This window comes from Lipophrys pholis, assembly GCF_963383615.2.
Source record: "Lipophrys pholis genome assembly, chromosome: 4".
Lineage (NCBI taxonomy): Eukaryota > Metazoa > Chordata > Actinopteri > Blenniiformes > Blenniidae > Lipophrys > Lipophrys pholis.
The window spans coordinates 15,362,553-15,389,055 of NC_137637.1; the positions used below are offsets into that span (position 1 = coordinate 15,362,553).

General features: G+C 43.7%; 2 protein-coding genes across 6 annotated transcripts in view; both read left to right on the forward strand.

Annotated features, from left to right (window-relative positions):
• The window catches only part of ndrg3a (ndrg family member 3a), a 40,495-nt gene extending 22,725 nt beyond the window's left edge, over positions 1-17,770 (forward strand). Inside the window, exons 1-15 of one of the 5 annotated variants that reach the window (XM_080462117.1) lie at positions 4,526-4,979; positions 9,176-9,281; positions 9,440-9,560; positions 9,798-9,860; positions 9,947-10,007; positions 11,071-11,157; positions 13,040-13,096; positions 13,426-13,529; positions 14,279-14,344; positions 14,428-14,479; positions 14,589-14,636; positions 14,719-14,754; positions 14,842-14,893; positions 16,167-16,205; positions 16,713-17,770. In XM_080462117.1, coding sequence (XP_080318243.1) covers positions 4,929-4,979; positions 9,176-9,281; positions 9,440-9,560; positions 9,798-9,860; positions 9,947-10,007; positions 11,071-11,157; positions 13,040-13,096; positions 13,426-13,529; positions 14,279-14,344; positions 14,428-14,479; positions 14,589-14,636; positions 14,719-14,754; positions 14,842-14,893; positions 16,167-16,205; positions 16,713-16,885 — 1,116 coding nt within the window. In that variant the 5' untranslated portion in view covers positions 4,526-4,928 and the 3' untranslated portion in view covers positions 16,886-17,770. Of the gene's footprint in view, positions 1-4,525; positions 4,980-9,175; positions 9,282-9,439; positions 9,561-9,797; positions 9,861-9,946; positions 10,008-11,070; positions 11,158-13,039; positions 13,097-13,425; positions 13,530-14,278; positions 14,345-14,427; positions 14,480-14,588; positions 14,637-14,718; positions 14,755-14,841; positions 14,894-15,297; positions 15,324-16,166; positions 16,206-16,712 lie in introns of those variants that run through there. The other 4 variants (XM_080462115.1, XM_080462119.1, XM_080462118.1 and 1 more) reach the window with 4 other exon arrangements.
• Positions 17,771-20,266: 2,496 nt separating this feature from the next.
• On the forward strand, positions 20,267-26,356 carry sla2a (Src like adaptor 2a). The gene is made up of 8 exons (XM_080462121.1): positions 20,267-20,747; positions 21,823-21,926; positions 22,008-22,107; positions 22,187-22,273; positions 22,573-22,676; positions 23,275-23,427; positions 23,516-23,645; positions 24,069-26,356. Exons 2-8 carry the CDS (start codon positions 21,854-21,856, stop codon positions 24,190-24,192), a joined length of 771 nt encoding a protein of 256 aa, XP_080318247.1. The 5' UTR covers positions 20,267-20,747; positions 21,823-21,853; the 3' UTR covers positions 24,193-26,356.
• Positions 26,357-26,503: the final 147 nt, after the last annotated feature.

Here is a 26,503-nt window from a genome sequence, read left to right on the forward strand (position 1 = left end):
CTTTTAAATGAGTCTTGGTTCACATTTTGTTTCACATGTAGCAGCTTCTTTTCATCTAACTGTTTATTATTCAACCTACAAACGCAGGTTGATCCTGTGTTCACAGAGAGTGATTCTTAAGTGTTTGTGATCCTAAACAGTTGCTTCAATTACAGAACCATGTGTGTTTTCAATGCAGTGCAGTTTTCAGCTCTTTGTGGAATAATTTCAGGAAAATAATTTGTAATTTCAGTTTCCGCGGTGCATCCTGAATCCTATCTTTGGTTCTGAAAGTCTGCCTCTGTAGAATGGAACCTTTATTCATTCTTCATTTTCCTGTTTCCAGTTAATCTAACTGGCATAGTGATCCATTATAATGCACATAATTATCTTGAGAGCAATATTAATTGTCCTCATATGGACAGTGTTCAAGATTGCTGTTTTTTTCTTCTTCTTTTTTTAATTGTTTCTTTGCATTGACGCTCACGCTCAAATCCTCGCACATCTTGTCCTTGTCCTCCTTCGATACCTTGTGCAATTTGCTCTTCTCATGAGGAAGAGCACCTTCACACAGGCAAAGCTCTCTGCTGCATTTTTATAAGCATCCTGGCAGCGAAGGGTTAAACCTTTCATCCCTCTCTCACTTTTCTGCAGTCATGTCTGCTTCCAGCATCCCACCAGAGCTAAATATAGCTCCTGCAAGCAGGGAACGGGAGTAAGCATGTTAGCTGGAGCAGGCAGCCATGCCACATGCACCCCCAGCATCCATCCCGCTGTTTGCTATTATTAATACATCCACAGACATGCAGGGCTGAACTCGGTCAGTTGTACCCGCCTCTCCCCTGAACTTCATTCAGGTTGAATTATCCAGCTGGAATGTACAGAAACGAATGTACCCGAACTGTCTTGATGAGATTAAGTGAGATGTAAATGTCTTTGACCTTATGTCCATGGACGCACGTTTGACCTTACTCAGTCAAACCCTGAAGTGTTCGATCTTTGTTTCAGATGTTTTTGCAGTGTGGAACGTGATTAGATAAGTGTGACTTGAAAGATGTGTTGGATTTATTCTCCCTTGTTAGTTTAGTATAAAGCCTACAGATTTTTACTGATTAAGTTCCAAATGTAAAAATTTCTACAGATTTAGGATATTTTTACTTTTTGAACATGTAGTCGATGGAATACATTTGTTAGGCAATCGGAAGGAAAAATCATCTTCAGAATGACACGTGATCCAGAATCTATGCATCCAGATAATGGAGGAAGGGTTCTTCACCATGGCTGCAGTATATTTCCAGCAGCTGGAGGACAAATCCAGCTGCTTTCCTCCTGCTGCTGAAGCTCCACCACAGGCAGTCCTCAGCTATTGCAACAGTCGTGTCGGAGCTGTGTGGACCTGCATGGGTGGTGGGGGTCAAAGAGGAGAACCTGGAACGACTCTGCTGCACTCTGCCGTCCTCTCCTGTGGTGAGAGAGAGGCACGCAGGAGAAGGGAGAAGGCGTGAGTCAGCCTCCTGCCACCCGTGGGAGTTACTTTATTTTAAAGTGCACACTTGGAGCACCGTGTTACTTTGTGGATGTGAAAATAGCTGACTGTACACATAAAAGAGAGCAGATGGTGTGATGCTACTTCTGCAAATCTGTGTTTTACGTATGACTGTTATGTTGCTGTTTCACATGTTTTTTTGGAGTTCACATTTAAGAGACAATCATTTAAAAAGTATTTTCCTATCTAATCTTCACTCATTAGTTTTGTTTAAATGCCATTGGGGTACCTGATCGTATATTATCATATCATGATTCAGAAAAATGCTTTTTCTCTATGTAGTTCCTCACTGTCTCGTTAAGCCCAGCAGAGGGCGCCATAACACAGGTTATTCTGTTGCTAGAGCTGTAAGCAGATGGTGTAATGTCCTTCTAAGAATAGCTTAAGCTTTATAAAAAGCTGATGCAGTCCACATCCGTATCTTGGTTACTATCTTAGGATAGAATGTGAAATTACCTGGCATGGTCATTTTGTGTTACAAAGTGTTACAGTCAACAAAATGTATGTTTTAAATATACAGTAATACGTGTAAGTCCAACCGTATATGCAGCAAAAAGTGTATGCAATGCTGCACACTGATCACGTCTGAGCTGTATGACTCAGCGACACAAAGAGACACCTGCTCTGTTGTGGAAATAATGCGTCTGTGATAAGTCACGTCCTTGACTTCATGTTACAGACTGCATGGCCACTTAAACCTGATTATACATCGCAGTGCACACAGTTAAACAGTCATTTACCAACAATCTCATAGGAATAGCTCAAGATGGATCAAAGAAGTTCATTTATAAATGGTAATATGAGATTGAATATACTGTTTCAGTGTGGTAGGGAACCCATTTTGATAAGTGGCTTTGTTTTGGTAAAGTAAATAAAAAATCTGAGTTCATTCTGTTATCAAAATGTTAAAATAATAATTATGTGTTGGAATTTTCCACGATACTGCATTTCCATGTGTTTACTCTCACAAACTCAGACACTTTATCAGGTACACTTGTGTAATCTGGTGTGATTTACTACAACTCTGTCATATCTCCTTTATGGGGCATAAATTCTTCACATTTGCTTGAAAATGTTTTAATTTACTTGTTTAATAATGAATTTTCATTAAGATTGCTGAGACATTTCACTTGGCAACAGTCTCTAGAAACCTGTTTCTTATATATTGGCTTCCCCCATTCCCATACATGACTATTATTGTTGACATTAATATGATTAAAAAGCTTTCCGATCGTATTTGCTGCTTTTTGAAACTATTTGTGTAAAAAAAAAAAAAATGTGAAAGAATCAAATTTTCAGCAAAACATAGAAAACTGGACTAAATTGATCAAAACGTTAAGGCTGCTAACGTGGGACAGGATGGGAGCTGCATCGATGAACTTTCATCCTGTGAAATAATTCTATGATGTCAGTTTCGTATCTTTTTTTGCACCTGTGCACATTGTCGCCACTAAAAGGTACAAAGTTTTTCTTTGGTTTGCCTGTCTGCACTTCAGCTGGTACGATTAGCCTTAAAGTAACCGTTCAGGTGAGGTGAACAAAGATCCAAACTTTAGACACAAGTATATCATTAAATATATTTTCCTCCAGATCTAAATACAGTAGTAGTTACATTTAAAAGGATTGTCATTAGCATTGATTGTATTACATTTACTGGAAGAAATGATGTGTTTAAAGTACATTTCTAAAACTAAAGTCATGCAATGGCAAACAAATGTAATTACAAAGCAGGAAATTACATTTTCTTAAAGAATCAATGTATTACTGACAGTCATGGTTTGTACTCAGGATGAATATTGGTTCAAATATTGGGAGTTTCTATTAAAAGTAATTCATTGTTTTACAAGCGCTATATAAGTATGAGTAGAATTACACACTGGAATAAAATACTCACAAATAAACAATAATATGCAGTAACATGAGTAATGTGATACTTCCACTAAAACAGTGTGAGTGTCTTATTCCTACACTGTGTCCCCACAGTAACAGAGCCTGGGTGATTTGAACAATGTAAAGATTCACGTGGGAGAAATGTTTCTCTTATTGCTGTTTTGTCTTTGTGTATTTTTATTCTGTTTGAACACACACTGTTTGTGAGTCACTGGCACCCTCTGTGGGTCACAGCAGGAACCATTTTTACGTTCTACTGCTACATTTCTTTCATCCAATGACATTCCTCCTTTTCTTCGGACTCCTCCGACTCAGTGCCGTCTTCCTCTTTGCCATTGGCCACATGGAGGAGCCTGTCTCAGAGCGAGGCGTGACTGACTGCACTGGTAGTGCAGATGATAGAGAGGAGGAGGAGGAGGAAGAAGGGAGAGGGATCGATGCACTATTAGGATCGAATGACTCAGCGGGAAGTTTAGAGGACATTGATCCTGATAGTGTGTGGTTTTGGTTGCTCAATGAAATTAGTTAAAAATAGTTTGGTTTTCCTCTGGTAGGCCTGCTACATGAGCAGGGTCATCTATTAGAGGTCGATGCGAAAAGGAAGTCTTGAGCACTGCATTAAAGGTTCACATGACTGAGTCGTGGTGCAGGCGGAGGCTCGTGCTCGTGGGCGTCACACCCCTGCAGAGTAAAGTCAGTGAGCTGCGTCTGATCGTGGCCATTCACAGCGAGAGCTTTCTCACTTTGATGTCAAAGTCGTCGAGATATTTCTCCTCCTGCGAGAGGATGCAGAGTTGGATCTGGGTGACAGTTATGTTGGTGATGTGCAGCCATTTTGCTGATGCAGAGAAGCGCTCAGGGTGAGCTGTCAAAGTCAGCCTCCTCTGCCGCTTATCAATAACAGAGCGTGACGTCAGCAGCCCGACCATTTTCCCGGTCTGCCTCTGCATCTATTGCACCCCTTCACCCCTTCGCCACGTGCCCAGCCCTCTCAACTCCCTCCTACTACTCCCCCATCCTCCCCTTTTCCATTCGCCGCTAAGCCCCTCCCCCCTCCCGCCACCCACCTGACCCTTTACAATCCAATTAGATGCACCAGTGGTTGAATGTAGGGACGCGCTGTGACTACCAAGCGCAAACTGCAGTCTCACTCTCCTCCCCCTCTGTCTCTGTTCCTGCTCTCTCTCCCAACCTCTCGTTTCTTGTCTCTCTCTTCTTCTTTCTGCATCTTCTCCGCCGCCTCTTCCCCACTCTGCACACCCACACCCTTCTGCTTTCATTCAGGTTATTTGCCCATCTCCTCCTCACTCCCTCCATTGGCGTTCTCCTCCCTCTCTTCCTGTCTTCCTTGTCGCTACTGCTCGAGCCGCCTCACCCTGTGTCCCTCCCTTCCTACCAACACTCCCTCCCTTCTTCCTCCTCCTCCTCCTCCTCCTGCGTTTGGAGATCTTCAAAGCTGCCCAGCACACGCTCGCACATAGCATAACACACTCCTCTCCTGTGTGGGAAAAACATGTCAGCTGTTCTGGACCTGGACCAGATTGCATGCGGAGGAAATGGAGTGGTGAGTGACTAACTGTGTCCTTCCTGGCTCGGCACACCTGGCTCGGTCTGTGCAGCGAGCAGGTTCTGGTTCAGATCAGAGGTGTTGTTATGTAGCCCGTCCAGAGTCAGCGTAGTAGCAGCTGAGGGAGGGGGGGGTAGCTTGTTGGGGTCTTGCAGACTTTCTGGGGCTTTTTCGGTCTAAGCAGGTGGTGGTATGGGGGTGAACATTTGCTGTGGTGGGGTGAACATGTTGGTGTGTGTCTGTGTGCACCTCCAGGTCACTCGGTGTCCATGTGTGCAGTCTGCACAGCCTGAACGTGCTCCCTCTGCAGTGGTGCATTTTAATGTCGTTATATGAAAGATGCATGTGTGTGGGGCTCAAGTGTCTCCGATTCCGCACCAACCACACTAAAACGGTGTGGGCATGTCGAGCTTCTTTATGGGATCAGGTTTGTTGGTAACTGTGTGTCAGTGTGCATGTCCTGAAAGTGTTCGTTTATGACTGCAGAGATGCATGTTCTGACCAGTGATCAAAGAGAGGCGGTGGAGCATGAATGCACTGTGCTTTATTCTTTACTCCGTTATCACTGGAAACAGGAGATAGACACACACACACACACAATAAGGCAACAGCACATTGAAATGACTCCCACTCCATCCCTGCATAGACCTTGAGTTTGTGGTCTCAGCCCACTGCTTCAGACGCACATGTGTGCAGGTGTGTTTTATGGCAGAAATGGACTATGAAGGCACACGCCTAGAATATGCATGTGGTATATGGTTGTGTGAGTGTGTCTCTACACACTTGGGTGCCACTCTCCTGGCTCTGTTGCGTTCCCGCCCCGTAATGCTGCTCTGCCAGGTCATGGATGCCCTTACTGGAAGGGTTAGGAAAACCAAGATGACCAAGTGAATGCGGGAAGTGTAACTTGACATAGTGCTCTTTTCCCTCACATCTTGCACCCTTGTTAGCATGTTGTTGTTTTTTTTTTACTTAAACTCAGCTATGCTCAACAAAGCACAAATCTGTAGGCTGCTCCTACCTCGCCTACCCAAAACACCTGCACACGCTTTTTGTCCGCCGTCAAGACCCATCAAGGTTTAAAAAGGGGAGAGAGTTGATGCCATTAATTCCCCCCCCCAGATATCCAGACATATGCCCCACCCCATGTCTGTTTTCTCTACGCATCTCTGCGTGTACATATATACACAAACATGTGTGATGAAAGGCTGAGCTCCTGGATCAATACAGCTTTTAAACTGTGCCAGGAGCCAAATGGACAGATAAAAGATCCACTCCTCTCTTTCCAAAGCCGCCTGAATTATTATTCTCCATCTTAGTGCCAGGACGGTGCAGGAGAGTCATGATAAATTAAAGTGATGCGCCCCGTCTGTTTTGAGGCACACCCTTCTCCTGGTCACACAGGACTCCCTCTGTCTTCTTTCCTCCTGTTTCTGTCACTGTTTGCTTTCACGCTCTAATTCCTCCAATCTACTTTCAGACTCCCTCCTCTTATATCTCCTCTCATCTTCAATCTCTGTCTCTCACCTTGTGTTCGTTGAGCTGCATTGCTTTATATCGCTGGTGGGGCATTCATGCGTTCTGTGGCGCGCGTCATGTGTGAGCACGGGACACAATGGACATGTGTTCAAACAAAGTGTGTTTCCTCGGGAAAGCTTCTCATTCCACTGAATGTCCTTGACTGTGTCCTTGTCTGAAAATGAAGATTGTGCTGCAGCCCAGCCACAGAGAAAGAGTTCCCTCTCTATCTGTAACAAGTTGTTCTGCCACCCCACCTAATCCAGGGCGCAGAATCACTTTGTTATCTGTCAAGAAAAGGCCTCAGATACATACATGGCATCCTGTCAGCTGGAGACTTTATTCCCATCTCAGGAAGGGGAAGTTAGATTCTGTATCTGTAGATAGGGGCAAACTGTCGCTAGTGGGCAGCAGGCAGTGCGTTGTGCTGTTATTTGTACGTAGTTGTCATGTTTTGTGCGGCCGGCTAATCTCTTTACCACCACCCACTCAAATGGAAATGCCTCATTCACTTGCTGACAGGATGAGCCATTTTCCTCTTGTGTTGCCATGTCAATTATAGATTTCAGAGGCCAATTACTGCAGCCTTGTCCTTGAGATTTAACCTTGGTGTAGCGTGAAGAGATTCTGACATCCATCCGTCACATGCAGTCTGAGGGGATCAGCAATGGACAGTCGGAGTAACATTCCCTCGTGGACTGCCTGCCATAACCTGTCTCTGTGTTTTTCTCAGGCTCTCTCTTTCTCTATTATTGATGACTTGCAGGGCTCCAGACCGGGCACGCGGACGGGCCCCACCCGCTGTTCTGTGCCGTGCACACGCGCAGGTCGCTGCGTCATGCACAATGCTATTTGTAGCTCCAAATCATGCTGACTGCGTGTGAATGTGTGTGTGAGAGCATGATATTTTGGGCAAACTCTGAAAACTTCACCACTTCTTGGGTAGTTAGTTGTCTTTCATCATGTCACTTCCTCCCCTCGCTCCGAACACCAGGAGCGTCATTAAGTTGTTTCTGCTGTGTTGTCTTTAAATCCCCACTCATTTATTAATTTTAGTACCCCCAGTTAAATCAGCCCAAACTTCAAGTCCATTTATTGTGTCTTGCGAAGTACTGATGTGGAATTTCACAGTGTCTGGTGGAGAAAGGAAATCTAATTCTTAAGCAACGGAGACAATGAAGCTTGTGTGAGCTTTGAATTTTAAGGAGTCTCTGCAAAGACGTTTAGCAAAAGCAAGGGATGCTGGCATTTCCACCGAGTCATACGTGTGAAAGAGCTGGGAGTTTCAGACCCGTGTATATAAAGAGTATTTTTTTTGGCCGAAGAACTTGTTTTGCAGATCGCCCTTTCAGTGCTTTGTTTGTCCGAGGGCACAGGGGGAGGTTTAGGGGAGATGCAGGGGGCATGCTGTGCAGCTCCAACGCGACATTGAACCACTAAAATGTTGTGTTGGGTTTGTTTTGTTTTTTTACTGTTGGGAATGCCTTTTCCCATCTGCATGCTCTGATGTAGACTTTGATAATCCTGCGAGTGCAGTGGTTCAATTCAAAATACATTTGCATGTCATGTGAATCAGTCGGATTCGAGAGAAAACCACCACTTTTTGTTGTTATTGTTCTTATTAATACTCTGCTGCATAAAGAAGTGTTTTCTTTCTCATTAAGTCCCGAGTCACACTGTGATAGAATGTCATGTTTTTTTAAATTTGTTTTGCTTCTAGGCGTACTCCTCCTTGTTGTGGAATAGCAAGTCAAAACCTTGTACGTGGCTGGATTGTGTGTGAAACTCTAGAACACTTTCAATGTGAAAACACATTATGCTGCAGCCCGCCAAGCAGTTGTGTAACTTTAGCACTCTCTCACACACCGAGAGAGACCTTCAGGTTTCTAGGGCTGGCCTAATCACTGTAACTACAATGACTTAAAAAAAAACTAAAAACACTTGAAGCAGAAGAGATTCCTGACTTGCAATGAATTCAGACTGTGTTGTTTATCCCAATCTAATGATGATGAGGTGAATAATGTTTGATGCCTCTGGGGAATGGTTGTCTCCGTTTAACCCATACTATTCATAGTAAAAATGAAACCACACAAACTAGGAGCAGAAGACGCTGCTGGGGGTCGAGGGCTGGCTGGCACTAGGATTCGAACCTGCAAACCTCTACAATAAGAGCTTGCTTTTGAAACCTCCAAGCCACCACTGCCCCACTTTTAATATATGGTACGAGAAATTAAACTGAATAGAACATGCAATAGTCTTGTATTTTAATGAGTATTGTTAAACGTATAAGACCAGCACATCCAGTTATGTCTTGACCTTGAGTGTGTTAGACCGGGTTCGAATCCTGATTGTGGCTCGAAGGGTATCCAGTGTAAAAACAACCTAACTTATGATGCTATTTGCAGTGAATTGCTGAGATAATCCTTGTAAAAGGGAGCAGCTAAATAAATGCATCTTTTGATTCGGAGACAAATCTCTGTATTTTGTGTCTATATGTTGCCCTCAATGAAAAATGTCTAGACCCGCTATTGTTATGGATTTATTCATAATATCAGAATTGTAGTTCATGTTTAAAATATGAGCCTTTAAATACAACTATGTCGGTGATGCTTCCTGCGAACCTTTTCTCTTTAATTGTCCAAGTGTCCCTGATCCAAAACTGTCTGTGACTGCAGGAGCATGACATTGAGACGCCACATGGCGTTCTCCATGTGACAATGAGAGGCGTCCCAAAGGGCAACAGACCCGTCATCCTCACCTATCACGACATCGGCCTCAACCGTGAGTCAGCTTAAAATTCTGCTCCTCGATAGGCACGGTGTCCGTGTAATGATGCTGTTTTTGTTTTAGCCTCTGCACCCAACAGAGCCGCTCGGCTCCTCCACAGACTATTAACTGCTGCTCCTCCTTTCTCGTCCCCTCTGCCCGCACCTTTCCAGACAAGTCTTGTTTCAACACCCTGTTCAACTATGAGGACATGCAGGAGATCACCCAGCACTTTGCCGTGGTCCACGTGGATGCCCCCGGCCAGCAGGAAGGGGCACCTCCCTTCCCCACCGGGTGAGTGTCGCACTGCCCGACTCACGACGTCTGCAGATGAATGGGAGCAGTGCTGCTGTAAAAGCTGCAATCAATTTGTTTGGAGTCAGCCATATGTGGGCTGGGTACTCATTTACTAATGGATATACTCAGTTTCCTGCCTGTTGGAAAAACCATGAAGAATTGTAATTTACAATGAGATAAATTTCTCTGATTGACTCCACCAAATGGAACTGAAACTATGTCGCCCGTCTGCAGGTACCGCTACCCAACCATGGACGAGCTGGCTGAGATGCTGCCCTCTGTGATGACTCAGCTGAAGTAAGTGATGGATGATTACGGATGTGATGAATGTGCGTAAACCGGCTATTTATCTCTAGTCCTACTGACGGCTGGTTTCCCAATAGAGTCAACAGTATGATCGGCATCGGCGTGGGAGCTGGAGCATACATCCTCAGTCGCTTTGCAGTGAGTCCACGCCATTTATGCCACCTTTCAAATTCCTCTATTATTCTTTTGTCCAGCTCTTAGTCTCTCCTGTAATTATTGAAGGTTTTTCACACCGCACTGCTTGATACACTGAACATTTAAGGATCCCATCAAGCCCACTCAGGGCACCAGGTTTCTCTACAGCATGCTGCATATGCTGACGTTCCCCAGATGATGAATCACCTTGGTGATTTTCTCCTTTTCAGTTGCCTTAGCCTTGTGTCCGCACTCAGCGCAGTGGAGCTAAAATAAGCACAATGTAGCAAAAAGAGCCACAATTGACAGCGAGGCACGATGGAGCACTAAAAGATAAATAATGGAATGGGAGGATGCTAAACTAGGTAAAAGGGGGAATGGGTAAAGTCTCTGGATCGCAATGCTGGGCTCTCTGTGGAGAATCTGTTCTTGTTCAGAATTAATGAAGAAAAATTGATTCTGCAATGCATTTGCTTTAACCGACTTGGAACAAAATGTGTTTAGCCACGATAGAATTACCGCAGCTGTTGCTACTCTGCATCTGTGTTGTGTGGAGAAAGCAGCATCCGCAGCCTACTCGCCGCCTTGCGGGAAATAGATCTTAGATTTCCCTAGACATCCCCTTTCTGTCTTCAGGCAATTCCAAAGCCGCACCCTTTTATTTAGAAGCCGAAGATCCTATCTTCTTTGTTTTTTTTTCTGTTTGAACAAAAAGACACACTTCACATTTTATCGTGTTTCATCAGCCTTTTTTTTTTTTTTTCTTTTTAATAACACTCCACCTGCACTGCTGAGGGAAAATGCAAAGTCAAGGTTAAAAAAAAAATCCAGACTCGACTACTCTTGGTTGTGAAGATGAAGCTCTGCCTCGTCGCTATTCGGTGCTCCGCTGCCCAGACTAATCCACACTGTTGGATTACACAAGGGTGACAATTATTTCATCTTTCCAAACACTGTGAACCTGCTGCGGCTCGCAGAAGGCAGGCTAATCCAAGCGACGGCTGCTCTTTGGTTATGAAGTCTCTTTATTTCTTGGTGCACTGACCTGCATCTTCTCCCCCCTTAGCTTAACAACCCCACCCTGGTGGAGGGGTTGGTTCTGATCAATGTCGACCCCTGTGCTGAAGGCTGGATCGACTGGGCTGCTTCAAAGGTCAGTATCTGGAGCGTACATCTGGACAGCCACTCACTCACTTCGACTGCACTAATGAAAGACCCCTCGGTGTATTTGTAATGGAGGGTGCATGTTGGCTGATCTTACAAAACACTCCTCTCGTCTCAAAGTGTGAACATACATCATTGAGTCCGGAGGAGTTCTGATTAACAACGCAGCTTTGAGTGGAAGTGGACATTAAATAATGTACCAGCCATTTCAGTTTGGTTTCCAGACTTCTGCAAGGTTGTTACTTATGAATGAATTCCGGTGTTCAAGCCGCGTCCTTCCCACCCTCGCCACACTGCTTGAAGTTCTCCAGTGTCTTTAGTTTGGGCCAAGAAAGCGACTAAAAAACTAACAAAATATTATGTTAAGTTATTAAGTTTTATACATACATATTGTTGAAGAAACATGAGACAAATGGAGTTGTTCTTGGATTGAGATCACTATAAATCAATATAATCTTCCCATTGTTCAGTGTTTTCTCTCTCGACACAGTTTTACCTTAAGCGAAATAATTGGTTTCAAATGAAAACAAAACCGATCACCCTGCTGTAGTTGCATGCTCTGTAACGGGACTGCGAGGTGTATGTGCTTTTCAAGATTGTCCAGAACATTCTTCGACCCGCTGGTGTTGCACGCGGTCATGCAGCAGGAACTTGAAGTGAACTTTGTCCCATATATACACATTATAAAATCCCCCACCCCCCACCAACAAACAAGATAAGAGAGAGAAATATTCTCAGAAGTTTATTTGCTTCGTGATATTGTCTGACAGATAATTTGCTTGATAGATTAATATGGAGAGGGTGAGAAGCGGGGGCAGGGAAATTTCACATGTAGGATCGTCAGTCAGCGTTAATCCTGAGGCTGGGGCTTAACGCTTTTTTGCTAAGCTAATAACAAGGCAGGAGCTGGTCTTCATACCTTCTAAGAACATGAACATGCATTTCAGAAAAAGTCTTTTAAACATTCTTGGTTTCTTCGTTTTAACATGGGTTGCTTTTTATTATCAAAAGACCTCATCAGTAACTCTCTGGGTTTTAAAGCAGGTCTTGAAATGGTGAATTGTGGTTAAAAAGACAGCAGAGTGTGTCTGGTACTGTGTCATTCCGTCAGACTACTTAGCCTACCTAATCTAGATGTGTTCACACTCATCCTCTTGAAAGCTATTGGACTTTCTGACTTGTAGACTTTGTATTTCATGTTTTCTCACAGTCACATTTGAGTTCCAACTGTTGTGAAGGAGTTTCTCAAATCAAAGCAGAATCATGCGGCTGTGGAGTAGTCATTGTTTTAGCTTTTCATTTCATGTCATTTTTAGGATTCAAAAACCTTGGACGTGTTGGATTATTATTACTTTGACTGTATGGCTGTGGAATTGTCAAAGGGTAAACGATAAGGGAGAGATGCTGCGGTTTGTTTTCAAAGGTAACGTCAACGTTCAGTATTCGGCAGCTGTTTAATAAGACTCTGTGTTTTTAATGGAACCGAGAAGCTCATATTCTAGGTGTAAGACACACTGGGGGGGGGATCTGTGATTGGGTGAACGTACAGCAGAAGTCATGGAGTATTCTGATTTCTAGAGACAAAGTTTAATTTCCCTTCTTTCTGCTGGGTTTTGAATTTGTATAATTGCATTAACTGTGGAGGAATTATGATTATGAGATGTTCTCCTGCTAAAACCTGGCTGGTTTGCAATCTAAGGGTTAAATAAAAACGACATAAAGAAACTCCCTTTAGCTTTCTGCTAATGGCTCCTGAGCAACAAAAGTGAGTCATTTCTGACGGTTATAGCATCAAATGAGGTTTTCTTCGGCGTGATCAATAAAATCCAGCTCTTGACTGTACCCTGATGTGCTCGTTCTGCTCGTCACAGCTGTCCGGATGGACCAGTAACCTGGTGGATATCGTCATGAGCCACCACTTCAGTACGGTGAGTTTTTCATTACACCCCCTGCCCTTGCTGATCGACATTGTGAAACAGTTTCTGAAGCTCCGGAGGCCTCTTTTGATTTCCCTCGACGCCTCCACCTCATCTTGCTCCTATAACAGACATTTGCTAATTATTTTTCCCTTTGTCCTCTTGGCACACATAGACTGGCAAACTGTGATATACAGAAACTTTAATAACCGAAGTTAAGCTGAAGTTAAACACACTACTCTTCGTATGTGGCCTCCGTCTTACAGTAATTTTATTTTAGGTGCATTAATTAGATTAAAGACTCCCCGCTTGTGTCAGATTAAGTCTTTTCTTCTCAACAGGATGAGCTGACAGACAACCAGGAGCTGATCCAGACCTACCGCCTCCATATTGCTCAGGACATCAACCAGGACAACCTGGCCCTGTTCTGCGGATCCTACCAATAGTATGACACAGTGAAAGATTTCAATATGTGCTTGACATTCAGGTTTTTAACCTGCTCTTTGTTTACATGGATTTAAGCAGACTGATTTTAGTGTTTCTGAGGTCTGCTGCTTTCCAAATTCCAAAAAAAGCTTCACCCAAGGATGGGGAAAACCAGTTTTATGGGAAAACAAGTTTTAATACGGCTATATTTATCCACTTTGTTCTGGATTCCTACCAGCTGCTTATCTTCAACCGAGCGATGGGAACACAAATAGTGGCTGTAAAAGGTCTGTGATGTCTGACTCCTCAGGAGGATTTTCATTTGACCAAAACTCCCCATAGCTTTTCCAGTGGTTACACTGTTTGCTCTAACGACGATGTTTCCACTTTGCAGCCAAGTGGTGGACATAAATAAGGTTTTCTCCGGTAATATTAACACACTGGTCAGTCTTCACGATGCTACTATTTATCATCCAGAGATGTAGATAACCCGGTTTCACTGATAATCAAAGTCCAGATAAGAGTCCTAACCTGGATCCTGGAAGTCTTTGTAACTAATTGTGTCTTTGCCACTTTTTCCTAAACCCTTTTTCGAGTATCAAAGGTAGTTGCACTGAGGCTGACCTAAATACAAAGCACAAGGGCGCGATACAAAAACACACACACACAAAAAAAAAAGTTTGTGCCAAGTGACCTTATATTTTTGCCAGATTGTGTTTCTTCACTGTTGCTCACGGGTCACTCTTGTGTTTTGTCCTCCTGCACCAGCCGCCGAGACCTTGAGATCGAGAGGCCAGTTGTTGGTCTGAACGAGGACACGGTCAACACACTAACGTAGGTTTTGGGACAAACATGGTCAATATATTTGGAGGGTGAGTCCACGGCTTGACTCTGGGACTCTTCCTCCTCTGTTCTAGGTGCCCGTCTCTGCTGGTGGTGGGTGACACCTCACCTGCAGTGGAGGCCGTTGTGAGTTGCATCTCATCTTCTGTGTAGCTTGAGAAGCATTACTGACAAAGAGCAGCCGTTATTTTGTGTCTGTTTATTTCTCATCGTTTAACCCTCATTGATGTTTCAGGTGGAGTGCAACTCCAGGTTAAATCCTACCAAGACGACATTGCTAAAGGTGAGCCTGTGCTGTAGAAATTCTCCTGAGGAGACCGAGATGATGTATAAAGGATTTAATATTGACACTATTTTGCTCACAGATGGCTGATTGTGGAGGCTTGCCCCAGGTTGTCCAGGTGAGTTTTAATGTCTTGAGAAAACATCCGTCAGGAGTTATTCTCGCCAAAATGCTAAATAACTTCAATGTGTTTATCTCTTTGCAGCCGGGGAAACTTGCTGAAGCCTTCAAGTACTTTGTTCAGGGCATGGGCTACAGTAAGTAAACAGATCTCACCTTTTACATGGACAAAATGTAAAAACATCCAGAAACTCCGAACTGGTAGAAACGGGTCGACTCGGTGGTCAGGGTTGTTTACAGACTTTGGGCTGACGTATTTGTGGTCCAAGCTCGTCGGCTCTTCACTGAGCTTCCTGTTGACGTGCTTGCAATGACAAGCATTACTTAAATGAGGATTTTTTATTTATTTTTTTCTCTCACTGCAGCGTCCTAGAGCTTGTTGCTAAACACCCCTGCCGATGGGGTTTGGACCGTGGCCAGCAGTGTTTGAATGGAAAGCAGTTGTTTTGTGTGTTTGTGTGTCAGCCCTGGTCACAGAGCGGAGAGGCAGCCCGTGTGGCTTTATGGATGCTAACACACATTTCCTCTCTGCTCTTTTCAGTGTGTGGCACCCACAACCCTCAGTAGGTGAGGTGGGAGTGCTTTTAGCATGAGTGAAGTGACGGCAGCACTCCACGCGCTGAACAGGAGTCTGCGTCCTGTTCAGCGCCGAGCGCGCTTCAGCAGTCACCCTCTGGGTTTTGTTTTATCCTGTAAAAGATTTTCTTTTATTTGTCTGTTGTGCTTTTCTATCCAGAACTGTTTAATGATGCGGTCTGGTCTCCGTTCAAGAGAGACTTGCATAGTTAAACAGGCCTCCGGGTTTTTGCAGTCCTTCATTTGCAAGGAGACAACAAACACATCCCTGTCAGACTCTGTTGATTTGCTGTGCACCAACCGCTCTCTGATCCACGGGTGGATGAAGCTCTGAATGATGGAGCCACTGAGGCCACGTCTGTCTGTGTGTGTTTCTTAAATGCTAATTCTCCTCTGCTCTCTCCTGTTCCCAAACCCTTTCTCTGTGGGCCGCGGCCCCGAGCGCAGCTATTATGTCAGCGCCTCACTGTTGCTTTAAAGGCCACTGAGTCCCCCTATTGAGCAAATGCCACAGCAGGATTACAGCAGATTAAAAAGTGTTTTCATGCCGAGAAAAGTGTGGAAAATAAATCTCAACACCTCAGCGTGTTTTTTGAAAGCTGCTTTTCTGTCATTAACATGTTGCCACAGTGTGAAATGCAAAAGGAAACAGCCGATCAGGACAGGAATTGAGCATTGTAGTGTGCACACACGCCACAATATCATACCTGTTGTTGCCACCACACAGCTCGCTTGTCTTCTTCAGCTACTCAGGCGAGATGGGATGAAGCAACATGACATTTCTCCTTCTTCAACCCTTTCTTCTTTCTTTCCCCTTGTAATCGTGGCTTGCAGTTCCCTACGTTCTTCTCAGTCACCTGAGCAACGAATCAGGTACCAGATTCCTGAGCAGCCGCCAGGCTAGGAGTGCTTCAAACCCGACAGCCCTGTAACGCCCTGCGCAGGATGAATGTCAGCGTATGCAGAAACATCTCCAGAGAGCACTGTTTGATACCTCCGACAGCCACTCTGGATGAGGGGCGCATTCTGCGCTTTGCTCGCTGGGATAGCTTTCTGCATACTTCCACCACATTCACTCTCAGCAGGAGTCTGCCGTTAGCATGGATTCTGTCCTCAGTGTCCCGTTTTGCTGCATGAACCGCTGCTATGGCTTCAGTTGGATCGTTGCTCCTGCTGATTTGTTGCTTTTCAAGTCTCCTGTCACACATTTTTATTTATTTATTTTTTTTTAAATTTGAATAGTCTCCATTTTGGAGAATTACCTGCATGATAAGCACCTTTTCTTTTTTTTCTCTCTCTCTCTGTTGTGGCGTCGGGATGTGTGTGTTCCCACTCTGCACCGCTGTGAGTGGAATACTAACGCACGTCGCTCTGTTTCAGTGCCGTCAGCAGGAATGACTCGCCTGGCTCGCTCTCGCACCGCCTCCTCTTCCAGCATCACCTCCATGGACAGCAGCCGCAGTCGCAACAACCTCAACAGCCTGCTGGAAGGCGGTGGCGCCGGGGCCCTGGACAGCCAGGCCAGGCCTCAGACCATGGAGGTCTCCTGCTAAAGCCCCTTCACACATTGTCCCTGCACTCCCCCGTAGTAACTTATGTACCCCCCACCCCCCACCCCCACCCCCACCCACCCCTTCCCCGCTCTTCCTCTTTTACTCACCCCTCCTGTGCCCGGAGGCTCTGTAATGACCTATGTGATTAGAAAGGAGGATGTAATAAATATATTAACAGATGCATATTATGAGATGTTATATTGAATATACTGTCATGGTCACGTTCCTTCCACCAAACATGACTAATTGAATCTGTGTTGTATTTTCCAACAGTTAAAACCACATCATTGACTTGACTGTCCAGCCTTGTATTTATTATTTTCTTTTCCACGTTGTCTTTGTTTTAAATGTCTTCACACACACTGTAGACATCCTCCTTGTGTTCAAAGTAAGCTTGTTTTTTTGTTTTTTTTTAACTCTTTAATATGTGGACTGCATTGATTGTAAGTCATTATCTTGTTTCTTATTGTCAAACTAGTCACAGACTATAGAGAGAGCTGCAGAGGACATGGAGATCTTGGGAGGCAGGTGAACATGGTGTGGACGTAGCGCTGCATAACTGTAGGACACTGAAGTCCAGTTCTTGTAGGGAACTGCTTTTACACTCTTGAACAACATTTAGTTGTGTGTCACTTTGCAGTCCATGAATTAGCGAAGTTTTTGTAATTTCATCTCATCGTCTCCTTTTTTCTTTCTGCTTTGTGTTGATGTTTTTGTTCAGTTGAAACTAGTCTTCAGTGATGTTTTAACAACCTTTTAACAAGCAGGATCTGATTTGAAAAGTCTGAGTCCCGTCACTTCAGGGGCCGAGGGATGCTTGTCACCGTCTGCTGATTCAGCTCATTTATATTACTACTGAATAAAGTTGCAAGATGAGAAAATGTCCGGCGTTGTCATTCATTTCTTCTTGTATAAGAAGGCTCGCGTAAGAGCGGTTTGCCGGTGTTCAGTGTCGTTCTGTTCGTGGAAAAGTGAGGCGGTCGTGGCAAGTGAGTTTCCAACCACACTGCTTCTCGTTTCCTTTCTGAGTGAAACCTGCTGTTGTCACACATGAGCCCGTCTATTTTTACACTCATCGTTTTGGAGATATAAAGGTGATCAGCTGATCTGCAAATGAGATGATTTAACTTACTTTGACGGCTTCTCAGCTTGCATGACCTGAAAAGCCTGTATTTTTTTCCCCTCACCTCTCACCGTATAAAACTTATTTGACTCTGTCGACACTTCCTAAAAGTCATTCTTTGACCAAACCTTGTCTGAATCTGCATCATGTGGTGCTGATGAGCCCCTGTAAACTAGGTTGAGTTGTTTTACTTCAATTATATAACACCCAATGTTAACCGTGCCATTTTATAAATCCTAAATCACAGGACAATGGTGTTATAAATATATATAAATATCAAAGATTCTGCTTTTTGAAAACTTGCTTCGGCCGTTAGTTTGAATAGGATCTATATTAAAGTTGCTGTTCAGAACTGCTGACATTTTCTTGTTTGTCTGTTTACCTCTTTTTTAATTTCACCATATCCTGCAGGGTAGTGGTTAACACATAACTCTGAGAATGTCCCTGGTTTGAGTTTGCATTGTTCTGCCGGTGTATGGACTGTCTCTGGGCACTCCAGTTTCTCTCACGTTGCAAAGGTGTGCAGAAAACATTGAGTTTGTTCTCTGAAATTATACGTAGGTGTGAATGAGAGTGTGAGCTAACGTCTGTGTTTTGACCTTTCCAGCATGTACCCTGAACATTACAATTGTGACTCATTACTTTTTCTCTCCACTAATCCGACAAAAGAAAACGGTCATGACAGAAACCTTGACCTGCATTCAAAGAATCCCTCTAAAAATGTAGATGAAAATATTTGCATATAGATTTGTAGAACCCTCCAGGGGGTCATTACACAGAGGCCAAAGTGGCTTCCAGACTCCTGATCCAGGAGGAAATGCTGGTGAGAACAAGAATAATGTGCCCATTTGAGGCCTGATGCTCCTGTCACAAAGTCACTTTGGCCTCTCTTTTCTGCAGCGCTGCAGTTTGTCTTGATGAACAGCACAGGGAACTACTAAACCTGCCACACTGTAAAACTAAATGGCTTATATTCTCTCAAATAAATGTAAGAAAGAATTTTTAAGTCACTTCATTCAATAATGGCTTGTCTGTCTTAAGTTTTTCTAAACACGACTGTCCGCAATGTGAACACAATCAAATAAAAATAAACCTTACAAGGAGATAATATACAGAGTAAACAACGTTATTGTTGTGGCTTGTTGTTTAGCCTGCACACAAAACATTGAACCTCAAAAACTACAAGAAGCAAGTGCTTGAAAAAAGGCTCTTTCATGAAGCTCTAATACGTTCGATATCTTCACTGATGCAGCTCAAAGCATCAGCAAATTAAAATCACACAGCACTGGAGTTGAGGTGGACCCATAATAAGACTACAAAATGCAAATTTTTACTGGTTTTATCGTTTGGGGGAATTTTTGTTTGCCAAACTGTTTCACTGGCGTCGCTTCACCTGATGCTGGAATGTCGTTTAGCAAAGACTGTAGGGAGGGCCTCCGAATCCAGCCTCTCGTTGGCTGCACAAGCAAGAATGTTTGCATCATTTTGAAAAATAGTTATTGGATCAAACAATCAAGAACTCATTTCCTACCGGACGTTGTGCTGCCAAACTGTCTCCACTCGCACACAGACAAAGTGCTGAAGGATGTATGTCCACTCGCCGTCTCTCACACTGTTTAATCCAATTTAGTGTGACTGCACAGGTCACCAGGCCACTGCAGGGCAAACACACACTCACACGATTTCAAATTAGAATAATATAACATGGTGACACTCCATGAATCACAAATGAGACATTTTACAGAGAAACACGTCACAAATTGGACATTTGCTGTATTTGGTTGCACTTATGTAGAAATATATTTGAGTTGTGACACAGTGGGATGAAATGCTTTGATTTCTTGTTTAAAAAAAGATTTTTCTCCATCTGTGCTGACAGGCTCCTCTGATGTGATTCAGCACCGATCTGATCTGTTCTTCTGTGATTGTTCCCAATCGGACCAGGAGAGATCAAATAGTTACGTCTCGATCTCGTCTGCATCACTGAAACGTTCACTTAACATGCATGAATATGTATGAGCATTACCAAACTGTCACTGAATCTCTCAGTGATTCCAAACAAAACCAATGCTACATTTCTTCTACATGCAGGCTTTTCCCGACCAGCTGAAGCTTTCCGCCACTGCACATATGATTCTGCAGACTTGTGACTCTAATCTGATGTTAATATCATATCATGCAATGAGAGTATCATGTGGTGCCCGTTCTCTGAAGGCAGATGACAGCAATTTGTCTTCTCAACAACAGGAACTATCTCCATTGGATTGAAGTCACTGCTGCAGCCCACAGCAACGCACCAGGGTCTACATGTACATGTGTGTGCAAAACACTGCGTGCGTAGGGGCCAGGGCTCCACAAAACAAATGATAGACACTCTATTTGAGACTGGCTGCACCAGAGAGAGATCAACAAGAGGTGTTCTGAGTCAGAATGTCAACGTCTTGATCGTCACAGGAAGCTTCAGCAGGGTGACAAATATAAAGGCGAGGCGGGAGGCTTTCACTCTCCAGTCAGCCCACATAAACAGCTGCATAATCCCTCCAGTCTGATGGGGACAGATCAGAGGAGGGAACAGTCATACTGACTGACCAGCGGGCCTGAAGGGAGTCTGATAATACACGTGCCTGCCGGAGGTTGACAAGCTGTTTCTTCTTTTTTACCTAAAGGAACTGGGATTGTCTGGCTTCTCTGAGAGGAATCCACCAAACTAACAACACAACTTTGTTTGGAGATTTAAAGGTGAGTAGGTCAATGGCTTTTCTACTTATTTTTTCCTACTTCAATTTGCAAATGATCACCAAGAAAATACCAAATAAACCAATTATTTTTTCCATTCAGATATTTTGTTTGACAATATTATGATACAATATAACTCAAAAACCATGATCCTCATATATTTGCTGTACTCATCTCATCCCAAATAAAGACTATCTCATGAATCACAAATATGTATGTAGTTATTAAGTAGGACTGTTGAGCTGTTTTGGGTGACATTTATGCTGTTGGATCTAATGAATTGAAAAAACAGTCCCATGCTGCTACTTCAAAAGCATACCCAGACTTCAATCTTAACTTGCATCGATGCACCGAAAAAGACATGGGCAGTACAATAGAATTGTCTTTACACTAGTATCATATTTAAATGGTGACATACATTTATTCAAATTAATAATGTTGGTTAGTAAAATACGAGAACTAGCATTTTGTTTGTCTACAATTTGTGATTAGATTTAGTGAACTTGACTTGATTCTGAGGAAGTCCTTGTGACTTTCATATGTGAGGTAATTTTTTTTTTCTAATCTTTTGTATAAAGGCATCCCCTGAACCATCCACACCCAGATAATGACACATTTATTCTGCGAAAGCCTGACACATGCTCTCATATCTGAGATTGCTGATGGGTTTTTTTATTGTTTCGTTTTTCATATGAGTTTCCGTGTTCGACAGATTCTCTCTTGCCATATGAAACATTATTCAAGAGAATTGATTATCTCCCCGAAACTGTCAGTAAATAAACACTGCACCCTTCACTACAATAAAATGTCATCTGTTACGATCTTGTGAGAAATAAACCTCATTCCTCGCTTACATGCTGCATGGAAATTTAACACAGGATATCAATGCCTCTTGCTGTGGTTAGGCGCCTTCCTGTTTCACCTTGCTTTTGTTGCCTGGTTATAAACTCTTCAGTAATTTTAAACGATGGCCCATTCAGATTGTGAAATGAATTAACTGGTGAAGGCTTTTACATGGATAACAATTTCTCATAACATTGTCCTTCTCTCTTTTGTTGTCTCTTTATTTCTTTTGAAGTCACTTCAGATTAGAACATTACCCAAGGAAAATGGGAAACTGCCCCACTAGGTATAAATCCAACTTGACGATCCTTGAAAACTCATCTGAATCCATGACACCAGGTAGGTTCAATATCAAGATGAGCAAGCACATATGAAACTATAGAAAAGCGTGACATGACAGTTCCTCATTTCTCTCTGCAGACCAGCAGGAAGGCGTGATTGTTTCCTTGTGTAACTACCCGTCATTCACCGTCACAGAACACATCATGTGCATCGGGGAGAAACTGAGCATCGTATCAGAGTAGGTGTCACTCTCGGTGTCCCACCTTCACCGGTCCTTAAGAAACAGGCAGTGATCATTGACTTTTCTCGTCAAGCAGTGATGGGGATTTTATGCTGGTGAGATCCACGAGCACCGGCCGTGAGACCTACATTCCCACAAACTACACAGCCAAGGTGACACACAGGTGAGTTCCTCTCACCACTGTGTGTGTGTGTGCTGCTTGTGAGAGCGGAGGAAGACGTAAGAAAGACAAAGAGAGGGCGGGGGGGTTCCCTCAGAGGTGGGAAGTGAATCGTTGCATCAGTGGAGACAGATGTTTGGAACTTTTGTTCTGCGCAGTGACATATATTTAGCCTCCTCCTCCTCCAGTGGGGATTTTGCTCAGATGTTCCAGTGGATTTTTCCAAACGTGAAAACATTTTCTCATGAGTGTGACACGGTTTGTCCCGCTGTTCTGAGCGTGCGAGTGTGCTTCCTGTGCAGGTGGCTGTTCGAAGGCATCAGCAGGTGCAAAGCGGAGGAGCTGCTCATGCATCCCAACAACCAGAGTGGAGCCTTCCTCATCAGGGAGTCAGAGTCAAGTAGAGGTGAGAGGGTTGCTTCATTGTTGCCACCATAAAAATGTTTTTGATTGTCCAGTCTGACACCCCCGATCGACAACATTACAAAGTTCTGTGTGCCTCCATGCATCAGTTAAAATACTGTTTATCTAAAACTTTATTGGTCACATGTAGGTTTTTTTTTTACTTTTAATAAAAGCTATTTATATTTCCTGCTCTTGCGTCTGTATTTTGCACGTGATGGTAATGCAGTATTGTAATTCCAACCAACCAAAGGCTTGCAACCTTTATGACCTAAACATTCTGTTTTTGTTTTACCAGTTTCCACCAAAATAAAATTCATCTCCAGCCACATAACAAGTTTAACTTCAAAAATTAAAGGAAGACGGATCATAAAGTAGTATGGGTCGCTCTGCTATATATACTGTATATGCAAACTGTTGTGCTATGACGGAGTTTCATGGTTCACATCCCAGTTTTGTGGCCTCACTGTCTTTCAAGGCTCACCTGACCAGGTGTTTTATTAATCTTTGGTTTTTGCATCCCCCACTTCAACTTAAGGTGATCACAAAACTGCTGATTTCTCTCCTTAAATGCTGCATCTTTGTGCTGTTCCTCTTTTCAGATGGCTACTCTTTGTCGATCTTGAGAAGAGCCAACTCTTCCTCCCTTGATTCCGTGAAGCACTACCGCATCTCTCAGCTCCAGAACGGCTGGGTCCACATATCTCCTCAGCTCACCTTCCCCTCCCTGCATCACCTGGTGGAACACTACTCAGGTTGGTTCTGAGGCTGTGGTAATCTTTTCTCACTTGGAGCACGCGGAACCCCAGAAGAGTGACACTAAACTGCTGCCTCCTGTTACAGAGTCGACAGCTGGCCTGTGCTGTCCGCTGACGGCGCCTTGCTTCATCAAGGGTTTAGACAATGCTCCAGAGGCCAGGCCTGTTCCCACAGCTGTCCGCAGGCCAACCATCAACTGGAAGGACATCACCAGGTGAGGAATGACCACCTCAGGATGTCTCTCTATCAATTTGTCTGCAGCCCAGTGTCAGAGGGAAGCTTGTTATAGTCAGCCTCTGTTAATGCTGTGTCAGAAAGACGTTGAGTCACCTCCATAGTAATGTGTGATTCAGTGCTGAATGAACAGGTGAGGATAGTGTAAATAACAAACAGCAATGCCAACACATAACAGTGTGGTGCCACTTAATGTGAGTCACGAGCAATGATGTGTAACGCAGTCGCACCAGGTATACATTGCAAATCGAGAGCAGGATGTGCAGTCTGAAAATCACAGATTTTTTTGGTTTACTGTGCAGCATTTGTCCGTAATGAGTCATTGGCGGGCCATGCTTTTGTCAAAGACAAATAACTCATTACCAAGTTGGAATTTACCCATGACATTTACTGTGCCCTCCAGGTCTGTGATCCTGAGGAGGAAAAGAACCGAGTCAGACCACTCTCTAGTGAGCGAGGGGCTGAGGGAGGCCATCAGCTCCTATCTCCAAATGACTGAGGGAGACAACAGCAGCTGGGACACCTGAGGACAGACTCTGGGTTGGACTGAGACAATAAAAGTCAGCCAGATGAAATGGCGTCAGATTCTATTCCACTACAGTTGCCGCATGAGCAAAATGCAAGAAGATGCCATCTGCAAAGACAAACGTAGCCGCCCCGGACTGTCCTCGCACAGCAGGAGGGCTGAGACACTACACTGCGATGATGTGGCACGCTGCGCCAAAGCATGGACAACTGTTGACCCCTGGCCCCAGAACCTGTGGCCTCAGTGACAATTTCCACAAAAGTGTTCACATTATTGGTTTCATTGATTTTAGGATGATGGTCCTGGGAGACTTCTCCAAACTATTGTTTTATTGGGGTTTTGGTTAAAAAGGGAGTCTGTGTTACATTATTTTAATTATATTACATTATATGGCAGTTGTTCACCTCAGGAAATGATCTACGGCATTAAATTATAAATGGATTTCCCTTAAATAATGAAAATGTTTGTCGCTTACACCCATACCAGAGATCCAGAGATCCAGTAGGAGCAGTTTATGGCTCAAGGACACTTCAACATGTGGACAGATAGGAGATCGAACCTGCAACCTACCTGTTGAGAGACTCTGCTATAGAGCCATAGCCACGTCTATTAGATAGAGGAGTATTTTGTGTGTGTCCAGAGAGTGGAGCAGAGGAGGTGTGAGCTGAAAACTGAAAAGTCAGTAAGATATCGGTTCAAGTCCAGTGGTTGGGGCAGACCTTCCCCCGGGGTTGCTGGAGTGAGACTGGGGTAGAAAAAAAGACTTCTATGATGCCCTGCCTGAGTTTGTTTGTTTGTATTTTTTGGGGAGGAAATCATGATGTAAAAGAAACAAGTGGAGAGTCAAACTGTGATACAAACATTTTTACAAGTGATTGTATTACAAATGTAATGGAGATTGATTAGAATGATACAGTAGGGAAAAGTTCAATGATTTTATTCTAAGTTGAAAGTATCTAGCAGAATAGTTTTTTTGTTTTTTTTTTACTAGTGTGGATCTCAACAGTCTATTGATCCATCATTTATCCAGCTGCATCCAATTCCTTGTCACTGGTGACAACCGTCGCAGGGCAAACACAGAGGGACAGACAGTCATACAATTAAAGGTCACCAATTAACCCCAAACTCCTGTTTTTGTCCGACGAGAGGAAAAAGAAGCACAAACACCAGACATAAAGACCAGGCCAGGACTCAGACTCACAACTCCATCAGACTCCGTCTTCTATACCGCTTTATCCTGTTCAGTGTGGAGCTGGAGCCAATCTCTGTGAGCGAGGGCGGGATGCACCCTGGACCGGTCAGCAGTTCAGCACAGGACAAACACAGAGAGACAGTTAGCCACACACATTCACACGGAGAGGCCATTTAGGGTCACCAATTAACCTCACATGAATGTTTTTGGGCTGTGGGAGGAAACCGGAGTACCCGAGGGAACATGCAAACTCACACAGAAAGGCCCGGCTGGTAGGGCCTGACCAATAGGGAGTTTTCTGGGCTTGATACTGATTCCAATATTAGGGAATAAAAAAAATTCAGATAACCGATATATCAGCCGATTACATTTTTTAGTGCAAGAGTGACGTGTCAGCCTTCATTACGTCGATTAGCAATGACGTGCGGCGATGTGTCACATAAGATGGCGACGTCTGGCCAATGTGGCAGCAGCGATAAAAGCATGGATGAAGATCGAGCTAACATATCAGTCACTCACTAATGACACAATGAGGCACGTCATGAGGAATGAGAAACTTGTTGAGTAGTTTTATTTCACAAACTAGTAAATTTACCACTGATGTAAAGCGGTCGGTTCACTCAATGCGCCTTCGGCTTTTCACTCTACACTATTTCACTCTGAATGATGTGACAGGAGTTGGAGCATCCTCTATTGCATATGTGACACAAGGACATCAGAAGAACATGTTTTCTGCATTTTATTAGTGAAAAATAAGTGTGAACCTCAGCGTCAATCGGCCAACTTTTGGACAATTACCAATTATTCTCTAATAGCTATAATTGGCCATCCTATTAATTGATCTGGCCCTAATTTGAACCCATGATTTTCTCACTGAGTAGATAGCATTAACCACTGCACAAGTGCGTGCCTTCATCTTCTTTCCCAACATTCTTTCATAATAAAATATAAATATGTATAATAAAATCCTGTGAAAAACCTTTGTTTAAGTCTGATTTCATTTGAACCTTTCAATTAATTCATAGCCTCGAGTGAGCATGTATTTCAGTGTACATGTGACTGCAGTGGAACAAAAGATGACGGTTGTCGTGTACCAAATGTTGAAAAACACAGGAGCGTT

Bases quoted from the DNA above. Each gene is read 5' to 3' on its own strand.
- sla2a (XM_080462121.1), top strand. From the start codon at position 21,854: ATGGGAAACTGCCCCACTAGGTATAAATCCAACTTGACGATCCTTGAA. The intron at 21,927-22,007 runs GTAGGTTCAATA...TTCTCTCTGCAG, and splicing joins ATCTGAATCCATGACACCAG to ACCAGCAGGAAGGCGTGATT. The intron at 23,646-24,068 runs GTGAGGAATGAC...TGTGCCCTCCAG, and splicing joins AACTGGAAGGACATCACCAG to GTCTGTGATCCTGAGGAGGA.